The sequence below is a fragment of the Balaenoptera physalus genome (assembly GCF_965194825.1).
Source record: "Balaenoptera physalus genome assembly, chromosome: 14".
Lineage (NCBI taxonomy): Eukaryota > Metazoa > Chordata > Mammalia > Artiodactyla > Balaenopteridae > Balaenoptera > Balaenoptera physalus.
In genome coordinates, this window is record NC_138893.1 from 4,241,888 (window position 1) to 4,257,136 (window position 15,249).

General features: G+C 40.5%; 1 protein-coding gene across 4 annotated transcripts in view; it reads left to right on the forward strand.

The window, feature by feature from the left end:
* SLC16A9 (solute carrier family 16 member 9) overlaps positions 1 to 15,249 on the forward strand; it is a 65,164-nt gene that overhangs the window by 30,137 nt on the left and 19,778 nt on the right. For 3 of the 4 annotated variants that reach the window (XM_082425588.1, XM_082425589.1, XM_082425590.1), the window contains exon 3: positions 13,321 to 13,464. The exons of the other annotated variant lie outside the window; for it this stretch is intronic. In XM_082425588.1, the coding sequence (XP_082281714.1) occupies positions 13,321 to 13,464 (144 nt within the window). The remainder of the gene's footprint in view (positions 1 to 13,320; positions 13,465 to 15,249) is intronic. 4 annotated transcript variants of the gene reach the window in all.

Below are 15,249 nucleotides of genomic sequence, written 5' to 3' on the forward strand. Positions count from 1 at the left end.
GTGGCTCACGGGCTGTAGAGCGCAGGCTCAGTAGTTGTGGCTCGCGGGCTCTAGAGCGCAGGCTCAGTAGTTGTGGCGCACGGGCTTAGTTGCTCCGTGGCATGTGGGATCTTCCCGGACCAGGGATCGAACCCGTGTCCCCTGCATTGGCAGGCGGCTTCTTAACCACTGTGCCACCAGGGAAGCCCCAAAAGTAATATTCTTGATAAACATTTATCAAGTATGATATAATAGTGATTCTTAACATCTTTAGAGAGCACAGTAGAGCGGCTTTTTTTTTAAGGACTAAAATCATATGCACTTCAATTTCTGGAGTCGTAGTTTGAACTCTGCAGTAGTGTTTAGTGATCATCAGTCTAACTTACTTGGAACTAGTTAAGAACAGACATGCTATATACACACTACTATATATAAAATAGATAACTAATAAGTACCTACTGTATAGCACAGGGAACTGCTCAATACTCTGTAATGACCTATATGGGGAAAGAATCTAAAAAAGAGTGGGTATATGAATATGTATAACTGATTCACTTTGTTGTACAGCAGAAACTAGCACAACATTGTAAATCAACTGTATACCCCCATAAAAATTTTAAAAAAAGAACAGCTATGCTAAGATGTAGCCCTGGAGTCTCATCCTGAGCTATGACCTTTACATGATTCATTGAGCAAATCACAATCTCTATTCTTATGGGGAAAATAAGGGTAGTGAATGTGATGATTTATAAGGTATTTTTCAGCTCTAAAATGATTTACAAAGAAAATGCATTGGCCATTCCTTCTTTTTAAATCTGTTATCTTTCCTGATCACTAAAGGGGACTTCTTAAAATAAAACAAAAACAGTTGCTTCCAATTGATGAATTACTTTGTTAAATTAAAAACAAGACTTGAAAAACAATGCTGGATCATCTGGCCATGTCAGATAAGAGAACTAAACGTAACTAAACAAATGAAAATAACACTGTCATTATAAGCGTCAGCAAAGCAGGCAACATTTGCCAAGATTTGTTTGAAAGAGTTTTTCAAAATGTGGATTGTTTGTAAAGCTGTCAAAGTACAAGTGGATGATGATTGATATGTTTGAGAATATAATTTTTAGAAAATAATCTGGTGAGAAGAGAATTTTTAAATATTTTCCAATTAGTCATCATTTCTTTTTTGGCTGTGTCGGGTTTCAGTTGCGGCATGCGGGATCTTTGTTGAGGCATGCAGGATCTTTCACTGTGGTGCGGGCTCTTCGTTGTGGCGCGCGGGCTTCTCTCTAGTTGTGGCGGCAGGTTTTCTCTCTCTAGTTGTACTGGGCAGGCTCCACGGCGCGTGGGCTCTCTAGTTGTGGCGTGCGGGTTCCAGAGCGCATGGGCTCGGTAGTTTGCGGCACACGGGCTCTCTCATTGAGGCACAAGAGCTCAGTAGTTGCGTTGCGTGGGCTTAGTTGCCCCGTGGTATGTGGGATCTTAGTTCCCCGACCAGGGATCGAACCCCAAGTCCCCTGCATTGGAAGGCAGATTCTTTACCACTGGACCACCAGGGAAGTCCCAATTAGTCATCATTTCTATTAGCAAGTACAAAGTTAAACAGAAGTCCAATTACCTTGCCTTCCAGCAAGGGTCAAAGGGTAATTGAAATGCTATCTCCGTCAGCACATCCTTGGAGAACAAAGCTCTTTTTCAGGAAGTCTGTCCAGGTAAGACTTGAGGGTTTGAGGTGTTCAGGGAAGCTGAGATCTTCTTAGGGATGGATGGGGTATTGGTGGCCAGAGCTGATGCTGAGACTGAAAACTGAACTGCAGCTCTCCACTTTCTGCAAGTTCCTAAGTGGATGGACTAGTCTATCTCAGGGGCCACAAGCAGCCCCCTTCACTTGTAGGCGGGACCAGCTACATAATTTGCAATACCACGTGCAAAATGAAAATGCAAGGCCTCCAGTTAAAAAAGTTAAGAATTTCAAGACAGCAGCAGCAGGGCAGCAGACCAAGTGCATGGCCCTTCTCAGAGCCGAGTCCTGTGCAGCTGCACTGGTTGCGTGCCTACGAGGCCAGCCCCGCTTGATGAGCTGAAGAGAGAGAGAGCATCCCACCAAACGTCCAGGGAATGAACAAGTACTGGGGGAGTGTTGGGCTGAAGTCAGAGCTAATCTGAGTTCTGGCTGTACCACCCTGTAGCTGAGGGACCTTGTGCAAGTAACTTATCTTCAGTGTCTTCAGCTAGATGAGAAGACACTTGAAGCAGCTAATCAAAGCTTTTGTAGATAAACATAGAATACGGAGACTAAAGGGTTCCAGGATGAGGAAGCAGTGAGAAAAAAATGATGACTGGAGAGCTAAGACGTATGGGTGTGTGTTTGTGTGTGTTTGTGCACATGCCTGTGTGCACTTTAGTTAGTGGCCACTGAGTATCTGTGTTGTTGGCTTCCCTTGGCTCTTCATAGCATAAATTAAGGGACAAATCCTGAAAGCTATGTAATACAGTATTAGCAAGAGGGGTCTAGTGGTGTTTGAGCCGCATTCATCATCTACTTTGTTGACAACTTTCTTCTACACAAAAACAAACGGATCACTACTACCTTGGAAATAGGAAAAGTACATCTCATCATGATTGTCAGTGATTCTTAACCAGGGAGATAATCAGAATCATCTGTAGAAAGATTTCAGCATATAAATGCTTGGATTTGACCCTCAGACATTCTAATTCAGTCAAGTCTATAGTGGGGCCCACATACGTGAATCTTTTTCAAGCCCCCAAAGTGATTTTCAGTTGGGAGCTACCACTGGCTTAAGCCCTCTCTACTTAGATTGCGGTCTTGCACTTCTTGATGATTCTCAAATGTATATCGGTGTTGACATATTTATAAAGGGAACTCTTGTAGGTTTCTGCTTGAATGTGTCACTGTGTATGCCATGTTAAACCATGGCAAATTGTGTCCAGTGGCCCCAATTCTGGGGAAAAAACACATAAACGGACATCTTTGCATCCTTTTTGATAAAAATTAATTTAATTTATATATATATGTGTGTATATATTTACATAAAGACATCTTTGATAGTTGCTCTTAAATTCAGGAGTATATATGAATTACTTGAGCTTGTCTAAAAAGCCAGTTTCTTACTCATCAGTGCTGTGAGGTGGGGATGGAGGGGTGTCCCAGGAATCTTCTTTTTAACTAGTTCCCCAGATGATTCTGATGCAGCAAGCCATATCACAGCTGAGAAACATGAGCTGTTTTCTTTACCCAGTTTTATCCAGAGAAGGCCTGGTAGGTGTCATCCTTGACTAGTTCTGTGATCCAGCCTCTGGAGATTTATAATTAAGCAAGCACAGCAGAAGTACATTTGCTAAGCAACATACAAATTCTACTTTTCATGTACTTGTCCCTTTAGTTCAAAAAGTGCCCCTTGTGTGCCTGGCTCAGTACCAGCCACCTTCACTTACTTGATCTTGGTTGATCCTCATAACAACACACTGAAATAGGCATTATTGTCCTTAAGGTTTAGTGTCCTGCCCAAGATGAACACACTGTCTAAGAGGAAGATTGGAAAAAAAAAAAAAAGGAGAGAAAGATTGACAACCAAGCAATGGTTTTTCTAACCTGTTAAGTCTGTTTCTTCATCTTTAAATTGGAGATAATAAAAGTACCTACCTGGGACTTCCCTGGTGGTCCAGTGGTTAAGACTCCACGCTTCCACTGCAGGGGGCGTAGGTTCAATCCTTGGTTGGGGAACTAAGATTCCGCATGCTGCGCGGCACGGCCAAAAAAATAAACAAATAAAAAATAAAAGTAACTACCTTATATGATTGCCATGTAGAATACTTGAGATGGTGCTGGGCTTATGATAGGTACTCAACAAATATTAGTTATTAAAGAACAATAATCCCCCACAAATAAAATTACTCTCCCAGGCAGTCCCAACCAAACAGTGGAATCTGCAAAAGAAAGGGACCCTTCAGCCTGAAAGACAAAGACATTTCTAGGGGGATGGGCAGGAGGGAGAGCTGTCAAGATTGTACCTAAGCATCTGGAATTTAAAGGCCCACCCATTGTCTTTAACAAACCCAGATTTGGACAGTAGCTAAGAATAACGAAAAGACATGCAATTCTTAACTTTACACTCTTTATAATCTTAATTCTTTCTCTTTGAAACTTGAGTAATTGAGAAAATACTAAGAAGTAGACCTCTCATCTGAATTGTTTTTCCAGACGATCCTTAGGATGAATAAAGCTGACTATCAAGGATTCGGCCTCCCTGGGTTATACACCGTCATTACACACACTCAGAGAGTCTCTTCTCCTGTGGTTAGGGAGGCCCAGACATCATCTCTGCTCTAAGGGATTTAGAGTCTCAGGGAAGAGACAGGAAAAAAAGGTAGTAATGCCTTGAGACTTCACCACAACTGCCAAGAATAGCAAGAACAGGGCAGTCTCTGGAGTTTTATAGAGATAGGCTGTGAAGTGGGCCAGAAGGGAGGGTGGGCTGGGCCAGATGCATGGGCAAGGAGAGGGCAGTCCACGCCGGGTCCCCGTATGCAAAGCCCTGGCGTCGCGCTGCAGGTGATGCAGTCTGGTAGAGTAAACTTGGCTGGAGAAGGAGTGATGTGTTAGGAGGTGTGATAGTAGGTGTCCACTTGGCTAGGGCTGCATTCCACCGTTAGGCAAACACTCATGCAGGTATCGCTGTGAAGGTATCTTATAGATGTGCTCCAAGACTTGAAGTAAGAGAGATTATCTTAAATAATCTAAGTGGATCTGATTCAATTTGTTGAAAGTCTTTAAGAGTAGAAATGAGCTTTTCCAGAAGAAGAAATTCAGCCTATGACTATAGCTTCATCCTATGGGAGAGAGTTCCAATCTGTCCTTCCTGACACCTGGTCCTGTGGATGCTGTCCTTGCCTAGCCAGGTCCCAAAACCACATAAGCCAGTTCCTTGCAATACATCTCTCAATGCAAGTCTTCTTCTGGTTCAATTTCTCTAGTCGAAACCTGAAGGATTCAGGAGGAATGGAAGGTAACTGAACTAAAGGGCGATCATGGCCTCATATTATTTTAAGTTGGAAGAAAGCAGTCTTTGGTTGGGTGTTATTCTTCACATTCAAAGAGAAGGGTGGGACCATTTTTCTGACCACAGAGTTGCTGATACAGCAGGGAGCTCTTTTGTTCTGTAGTTTTGTACTCCAAATAGATTTAACAGTCCCCTCCCTCTCTCTTTTTTTTGTCTTTAATTCCTCCAAACACCTTCAAATCCCTAATGAGTCAGTACATCTATCTCCAGGTTAATATAATGAGTCATTATAGCCAACAGGCTTGCTGCCTGAGTTGTGCGTGTTGGCAGAGCTGGGTTTCAGCATATCTGTGCAGTTTTGCCCCCTCTTAACTCCTTGCGTAGGACTGAATTCCTGCCTCCTACAAGGATTCTGTTACATTGGCCTGTTCCCAGTGTGCTAGGCAGGTCTAGGGTTTGGTGAGAATCTTGGCAGGTTTTGCTGACTTGAAGAAGGCAAATGTACATGATACACCAAAGCAACCGATAAGCAAGGTGATCCGTATACTGGAGAGCAAGGATTTGAGTGGGTGTGGTTCCGTAGTGCCTTTCTCTTCCTCAGGAAGATGAACTTAAAATTCCTGGTCTCAGGGACTTCCCTGGCGGTCCAGCGGTTAAGACTCCACCTTTCAGAGCGGGGCGCGGGTTCCCTCCCTGGTCGGGGAACTAAGGCCCCACATGCTGCGGGGTGTGGCCAAAAATTAAAAAAAAAAAAAAAGGTGGGGGGGTGGGGAGTAAGAAGTGAGAAACCTACCAGTTTCTTGGGCTCCCCGCCTTGTAAGTAGAGGGATAGGACTCGTGGGCCTAAATCAATCTGCTCTCTTAGGAAATCCTTGCAGCGCTACAAGCACACAGCCTGGTTACTGCTGTAATTTATTTCTCATTGTACCGTCAGCCTACTTAACGACAGTAGGCCTGGCCATCCTACCACTCTGGGGACTCTCTGAAACTTTTTGGGAGAGAGAAGTGCATGGAAGTTGATTTCTTTCCCAAAGGGAATAATTTCTTTTCCAAAGCTGTCTTATAAAAATTACAAATTGGAGAACCACATTATGGTTCTCTTCTCTCCATTTAGAGTGTATTTTCATCTCTTTTGTCAATACTTCACAGCCCAGTTCAAGGCTCAGTTCTTTGGCCCATGGTGATCTCTCTTTTCTGAAATCCCCAAACACATGATCTGAACCTTTCTTTTGGTGCTTACTGCCCATGGCCTTAGGTTTTGATATGTGTTTGTTTTGCCTTTTGGTCTAGGTCAGAAATTTTGCGTCCTCTTCTCTGTGTCCTTATCTACCATGATATGAGACTCCAGTGCTGTGTGGTCCAGTACAGTAAACACCAGCCACATGTGGCTGTTGGGCACTTGAAATGTGGCTAGTTCAAGATGAGATGTGCTCTAAGTGTAACAAATACACAGTGAATTTCAAAGACTTAGTAAAACAAAGGAGTGTAAAATATCTCTTTAATCATGTTGAAATGTTGAAATGATGATGTTTTCGATGTATTTGGTTGGATAAAATATATTATTGAAATCAATTTTACCTCTTCCTATGTATCTAATGTAGCTAGTAGAAAGTTTAAAATCCCACGTGTGGCTCTTTATCTTTCTATTTCGCAGCAGTGCTGCTCTAACAGATGCTTGGTGAATAGTGAAGGAATGGTAATGGTCAAATATCTACTCTTTTGTTTGATTAGTGCAGACCGAAATTTATGTTACTAGCAAACTTTTCAAGATGTGTATTCTTCCTCCACGTTAATTTTAATAGCCAGCAAAAAATTTAACTCCATTTCTTCCCACATTACCCGGAAGGGCTAAAGGAAACAATTTCATCCCTTAACGTGTACATCATTCTGACTTCCTTAGAACAACTCATCCTTCTCATTTTCTTTCTTTTTTTTTAAATTAATTTTTATTGGGGTATAGTTGATTTTCAGTGTTGTGTTAGTTTCTGCTGTACAGCAAAGTGAATCAGTTATACATATGCATATGCGTATATCCACTCTTTTTTAGATTCTTTTCCCATATAGGTCATTACAGAGTACTGAGTAGAGTTCCCTGTGCTATTCAGTAGGTTCTTATTAGTTATCTATTTTATATATAGTACTGTATATATGTCAGTCACAATCTCCCAATTTATCCCTCCCCTCCTTTCCCCCTTGGTAACCATAAGTTTGTTTCCTACATCTGTGACTCTATTTCTCTTCTGTAAATAAGTTCATTTTTACCATTTTTTAGATTCCACGAAAAGCAATATCATATGATATTTGTCTTTGTCTGACTTACTTCACTTAGTATGATAATCTCTAGGTCCATCCATGTCACTGCAAATGGCATTATTTTGTTCTTTTTTATGGCTGAGTAATATTCCATTGTATATATGTACCACATCTTCTCATCCTTCTCATTTTCTAATTCACCCTTGATCATAGCAAAATGCTTTTCCCGCAAGAGTTTTCATTTTCATTTCCTTCATTTAATTCCCCTCATTGGCTGAGAATGATATCAATCAGTCTGATTTGCAGATGACCATTAACAAATGATTTTATGTTTTTGTTTCGTTTTGTATTTAAGAGGTTGTAGGGCTTGAAAGCCCGACCGCATCCTCCTTTCGTTCCTCATTCATCACTTTGGTTTATAGCAACAGTCCCTGACCTTTTTGGCACCAGGGACCGGTTTCGTGGAAGACAATTTTTCCATGGGGTGGGAGGATGGTTCAGGCAGTAATGCAAGCGATGGGGAGTGATGGGGAGCGGCAGATGGAGCTCCGCTCGCTCACCCACTGCTCACCTCCTGCTGTGCGGCCCGGTTCCTAACAGGCCTCAGGACCAGTACTGGTCTGTGGCCCAGGGGTTGGGGACCCTTGGTTTATAGAGTTACTCCCTAATATATAGGTTCTTACCTTTTTTGAGGGAACATGTCAGCATTGTGCCAAAGATGTTGCCAGGCTACCATGCAGGAGACTGGAATATCTTTTAAGAGCCCTGCATACGTCTTAGCACCCCACCTGCCACCTGCCATCCTCAGACCAGTCTTCTGTTCTGACTGCTAGCTCTGCTACTTAGCATTTTCAGTTCATCCAACCAATCAAGATTAATCACCCAGACAGAAGGTAGTAATAGTAATAATGGCCCCTAAACCCCAATACACATACAACCGTGAGTTCAAGAAAACTTTTTATGAAAGACAAAATGAATATAAAGGCAGTGATGTGTAGTGTGTGTGTGTGCGTATCTCTGTGTGTGTGTGTGTGTGTGTGTGTGTGTGTGTGTGTGTGTAACTGTCTTCTTACTGGCTTCCATTTTACTCTGAAATTGTATCCTTCTCACTATTTCCTTATTAAAATATTCCTTCTTCCTCTTTAATGGAATGGAAGTGATAATAGTTATTACATTTAAAAATGTCTTTACTTGTTAAAATAGGAAAATTGGCAACCCAGTGATGACGTTCCTCCCTCCCTTTTTTCTAAAATTTTATAGATTAAAAGGAGTGGAGTTACTGGTTCATATTACAAGTTAACTAACTTTTGTTCCAAAGGTCCCTTCTGCAAAGTAAAAGACCTGAAGCCTCATAAGAAATCTCCCCTGACAGTAGTCCTTTGATTTAATGACTCTCTTGAATTGAAACTAGTCCAGTGCTGAGGAGTAATCTATGGTTTATCATCTTGGAGAACTTGCCTGTTACTAGGAAGAGCTAAACACATAAATGTGTCAGTTTTGTCGATGTGCCTTAGTGGTCACTTCCAGTTATACTTTGCCCTAATTGTTATTGATGAAACCTGGGGCTATTGTGGTTTAAATCTGTGTAAATCGAGTCTAGAAATACCCTGGTTCTGAGGATGAGAATAAAATAGTTTGCTCTAAACTTTTAAACACCAAAATGAGCATAAGTGTCATGTTTTCATCTTCCATAAATTCATAAAATTACTTAGGCTGTAAGATATTAACAAAAGTACATAGGTGTTTTTTTTAACTGATATTTCTAGAAAAACATTAAGGTGCCAATGGAAATACGTCTCAATTGGGAAGAATGCTGGGCTGACTTTGGCCTTAGCCCTGTCATTGATTAGCTGTGGATTCTTGGCCAAATCACATGATCCTTCTGAACTACAGTTTCATCATTTTTAAAATGAGGTCTTTGGACCCTTTCCAAGGCCCCATTCAGCTCTAAAATTCTTTGTCTTTAACCTCTGACATCAAGATTTTTTCCTCTAACTAAGCAGCAGGTGGTGGTGTGAATGTAGAGAATTTTTTTCTTCTAGTTTTGTTGAGATATAATTGACATACAGCGCTGTATAAGTTTAAGGTGTACAGCATAATGATTTGACTTACATCCATCATGAATTGATTACCACAATAAGTTTAGTGAACCTCTATCATTTCATATAGGTACAACATTAAAGCGATAGAAAAAAATATTTTTTTCCTTGTGATGAGAGCTCTCAGGATTTACCCTCTTAACAACTTTCATATATAACACACAACAGTGTTAATTATGTTTATCATGTTGTACATTTCATCACTAGTACTTCTTTTTTTTTCAATAAATTATTTATTTATTTATTTTTGGCTGTGTTGGGTCTTCGTTTCTGTGCGAGGGCTTTCTCTAGTTGCAGCGAGCGGGGGCCACTCTTCATCACGGTGCGCGGGCCTCTCACTATCGCGGCCTCTCTTGTTGCGGAGCACAGGCTCCAGACGCGTAGGCTCAGTAGTTGTGGCTCACGGACCCAGTTGCTCCGCGGCATGTGGGATCTTCCCAGACCAGGGCTCGAACCTGTGTCCCCTGCATTGGCAGGCGGATTCTCAACCACTGCACCACCAGGGAAGCCCCCTTATTTATCTTATAACTGGAAATTTATACTTTTTGACCATCCCCTACCTCTGGTAACCACAAATTTGATCTCTTTTTCTATGAGCTTTTTTGTTAGCTTGTTTGTTTTTGAAGTATAACTGACTTACAACACTATATTAGTTCCAGTACACAACAGAGTGATTTGATATTTCTACACATCTTAAAATGATCACCACAATGAGTGTAATTACAGTATGTTACCATACTAAGATATTACATAATTATTGACTGTATTCCCCACACAGTACATTTCATACCTGTGACTCATTTATTTTGTAACTGGAAGTTCTAACCTCTTAATTCCCCTCATCTATTTCTCTCTCCCCCTACGCCCCTCCCCTCTGGCAACCACCTGTTTGTTCTCTGACTCTGTGTATCTATGACTCTGTTTCTGTTTAAATATGTTTTTTCATTTGTTTTGTTTTTTAGATTACACATATAAGTGAAATCATACAGTATTTGTCTTTCTCTGTCTGACTTATTTCACTTAGTATAATATTCTCTGGGTCCATCCATGCTATCACAAATGACAAGATTTCATTCTTTTTTTATAGCTGAGTAACATTCCATTGTATATATATACCACATCCATTCATCTATTGATGGGCACTTAAGTTAGTTTCATATCCTGGCTATTGTATATAATGCTGCAGTGAACATAGGGATGCATATGTCTTTTCCAATTAGTGGTTTTGTTTTCTTTGGATAAATACCCAGGAGTGGAATTGCTGGATCGTATGGTAGTTCTATTTTTAAGTTTTTGAGGAATCTCCATATTGTTTTCCATTGTGGCTGTACCAACCAGTTTACCTTCCCACCAACAGTGCATGAGGGCTCCCTTTTATCCACATCCTTATCAACACTTGTTATTTGTTATCTTTTTGATAAAGGCCAGACAGGTGTGAGGTGAGAAGTTTTTAAAACCAGTTTTCAATTTGCTGTTTTCATCTGTCAAAGAACTTCTGCTCATTTCTTCCTTAGGCTTAATTTTATTCAAAGAGTCATGTATTAGGCAAACATGATTTAAGAATGTATCACAAAATTGATGATAATATTATACATTTGATAAAACAGTGGTTTTGGTGGTACATGCTGTGAAAATTATTACCCTTCACCCCACCCCCATCTTCCCAAACTTTGAGTTTCTTTGTAGAGTTAACATGCATTAAGGAGCATAAATTTGAAATCCTGCTTTGAGGATGAAACTTGAAACTTTTCAAGTATGCCAGTAACAATATCTATTTCAATTCCATGTGCCTGTTAAATTTGTAAACACTGACTGTCAATGTCAGTACAGTTTGGTAAACAGCATAGAAGGGTCATGACTTTATGATGTCAACATCCATTTATGAAATTTGACTCTTCAAATCATTTCTATTTTTGAAGTATCTAAGTGTTTCTCGTTGGGTATACACATAGCTCAACTGTCAGATAAGTTTGGTCTTTCAAATGGATTTTCCTCCTAAAACACTGGAGTAGAATATTCCCCTCTGTCATATAAATATATCAGTCTGCTCTTCCATACTGGCTCACACAAGAGGGCTTGAAATGACAGGGGCCAGTTTATGACCAGGGAGGAATGTGGGATGGCTCTAGGCATTGAAAGCCGGTGGTATCTCAGTGTTCATAACCTGGTCTTAAATACGTGCTTAAGAGACTCTCTGTTATTCTAAGAATGGGCTTGGGATCATCAGATCCTGGCTCCACCACTTACTAACAGTGAGACTGTGGATGGGTGACACTATCTCTCCATTTGAGGTTTCCTAAAATGTTTTAAGATATGTACAGAAAAGTGTGCATATCATGAGAGTATAGCTCAGTGAATTGTTTTTACAAACCAGACATACCCATGTAATGAGCACATTCACATCCAGAAACAGGACGTTAGCAGTACCTAGAAGTTGGGCTGTGTTCCCTTCTGGTTATAGCTTCCTACCCCCTACCAAAGATCCACTATCCTGACTTCTGACTATAGATTAATTTTGTCTGTTTTTGTACTTCTTATGATTGGAATTCCACAATGTGTACTTTTTCTTGTTGTGTCTTTCACTCCACATACATTTGTGAGATACACGCGCATTACTGTGTGTAGCTGTAGATCATTCATTCTCATGGTCATATGATAGTCCATTGTATGAATACACCAGAATCTACTTATACCTTCTACTACTGAAGAACATCTGGGTCTGTGGGTGATGGCTACTATGACTAGTTCTGCTGTGACCATTTATGTCCATGACTTTTGGTGTAGGTGTACATAGAAGTAGAACTTCTGAGTTACACAGTGCTGTGTTCTGCTTTAGGAGATCACGCTAGCAGTTTACGGGAGTTGTGATTGCTCCACATCCTTGCTAACACTTATTGTTGTCTGTCTTTTGCCATTCTGGTGAGCATGCTTTTCAAAAATCGGGAATAATGATTTGTACCTTGAAAGGTTGTTGTGAACTCAATTAAGATGTTTCTCTTTGCTTTTAAATGTTGGGCTCTTTCTTCTAACCATGGCCATGGACAGCCCTTCTGAGCTTCAGTTTCCTTCCATGTAAATAAGACTGCTGGGCTGAGTAACCTGTCATGTCCTTTTATTTCTAATATGCTAAGCTCCATAGTTGTAGATACTGTCAAGGTACAGTGCTAGTGAGAGAGAATTTCACTATCCCTTAAATCCCAGTACACGAGCAGTTGCCCACTTCCGCATAGAACTGGTCCAGGTAATGGTCCCTTTTACCTGTCAGTCAACAGTGCACTTCCTCCCCCAAATTCCAGGTTACATGTAGTGTGTAGGGCAGTGATACTGACAAAGTCATGCCTGGGTGGGTAGGGTAGAGGCATTTGCCCCACCTGCCAAAATCTTCTCTAGGAAGGGAGTAACTGCCCTCACTTCATCCCTTTATAAGGATGCTGTTGATAGCATTGAGTCAATCATTAAGTTTATTTTTATCATCAGTTATATGACTGGCCTTGTGCTGGATAGGAGCTCTGGGTAGGAAAGATGCATGGCAAGTACAGGGGACCAAAACCCTCAGAAGAGTGTGGCGGTTAAGGTGATGGACTCAACAGCCAGATGGCCTGGGTTTTTACTTCTTAATTGTTACTCTGAGGGTGGCTGCGGCTTATTACTCTCATTGAAAATTTAATGAAGTCTGACTCCAGAGCCCCGATTTCTTAGCTATGTGACCTTCCTCTTCTGAAACTTTAATCTCCTTATCAGAACGATGAGGATAACAAAAGCACCTACCTCCCAGGAATGCAGTGAGGTTATGATGAAGGGAGATTGTTTATGTGAAGTAGCAGGGTGTCCAACCCATAGTGAACACACGGCAGCTTATTTTTGCTGTTGTTGTTTTACGATGGAAAGAATCCTTTTAAATTTCGGACGGATGATAGGATGCGGAGAGGAGGTTACTATTAAATAAGTGAAGGTTTCATTTATGATTTTAGGTCCTGTGTGCAGCCTGTGTGTCTCATCTTTTGGAGCAAGAGCCGTGACAATCTTCAGTGGCTTCATGGTGGCAGGAGGCCTCATGTTGAGCAGTTTTGCCCCCAATATCTACTTTCTGTTTTTTTCCTATGGCATTGTTGTAGGTAAGAAACTTGGTCCCCGTGACGCTTTTCTGAGCTTTGAGAGTTAAATGTTTGACCCCTGTGACGTTTCTTATTCAGTTAATGTAAGGAGTGAAAGTGCTCAGGAATAATTCACTTTCAGCAACTGCTTCACCAAAAATGGTTGCTTTAGTAAAACGTCCACCCAGTGAATCAAAATACTTCAAAGGATAAATGTGTTTTAACAATGCCCATTTTGTTTTCTTGCAAGGCATGGGGAGGTTTTTTTTTAATTTCAGCACTTGTCTCTCTAGCACAAAAAAGGAAAAGAGGGAGAGAAGCATGCAACTTAGATGTCACTGACACCTGCCACTTCTCACTGATGTACGAAGTGGTCCCTTTCCTATTGGGCAGTGAAGCAGGGCTCTGTTGAACTGTTTTTGTTCTAAACATCCTTGCGGTTCCACAGCACCTGTCACCAGGGCCCCAATCACAAGGTGATAGCAGAAGTAAATAGCAGATTTTAAAGCACATAATAATAATGATTATTTTGGTTAAAGATGAGGCATGAGTGAAGAAAACTGAGTGGTGGGGATGATTAATGATGATCTTGGTTACAGCAGAGGAAAGGGTGCAGGGCTCAGGGCCTGAGGGCACTGACAGTTGTGGGGGGAGTGCTTCTGTGATGTATTGTACTCATTGTATTCAATGTCAAGCATCACCAGACTTAGGATCCCTAGGAGCTGTTGGTGAGGAATTTTTAAAAGACTCCGACTTTCAAAGTTTCTTCTTAACGTCTGAAAGAACTGAATTTTTGTTTCTTTTGAATAATAAAAATTTATTTTGTAAATCAAATAATCACTTTCAAATGTATCCTCTATGTAAGTCCAAATGTTTAGGAATTAGAATTTTTTAATAATACACCAATGTTATCATATACAATTGGAGGGAATAACAGTTGAAATACAGTGTAGGCAGAAGTTGTTCTAGTTTTTCATATTAAATTTGAACAAATAGAAAATTATATTAGTCACATAGAATGAAATATTTTATTTTAGATCATAAAAATATTATGCCCACTCTATTATACAGTAAAACATAATAGAATATTTGCTTAAGTAATGAAAGTGTTAAGAAATGATTTGGGTTATAATCAGAGGAACATAAGTTATAAATCTGTAGAAAGATTGATATTTTCCTAATGAAATTCCGATAAAAGGCTAAACAGTTTCAAACATTTTATATAAAGAATGAATTATTCCTGATCAACATGTTTTTGCTTTAGTGTCAGAAAAGTCACAACACATTTGATAAACGTATGTTAATAGCCAGTTTGCTAGACATGAGTTCCGTAATACCATCTATATGACAGTTGTTCAGAAATGATGGCAAAATTCTTAGAACACAGCATATTAGGGTGGAGGAAGAGGTGCCTGCCAATGCTGGCACAGCTAATTAACAGGAGGAGAAGCTGCAAAGGAAAAGACTGGAACAGAGAAGATCTCATTGCTACATGTGGCAGCAAAGGGAAAAGCACAGCTGAGCCGGACACAACCCAGGCAGGGACACAGAAGCTGCGCCTCAGGATTTTGGTGTTTAAATACTTCAGAGACAAATTCCAGCAAGAGGGTTGGTTTGAGTCAAGCCTGAAAGAATTTAATTGTTTTGACTACCAATATTCCTCTTTTTCACATGGGAATATTTCCCCAATAATAAATAATAGAAATTATAGCCGCTAATATTCCAGTAGGTGGTGTGTGCTATGCTCTGCTTTATATGATCTCATCCAGTCTTCGTGTGAGCCCATTTTACAGAGAGGGAAAGTGA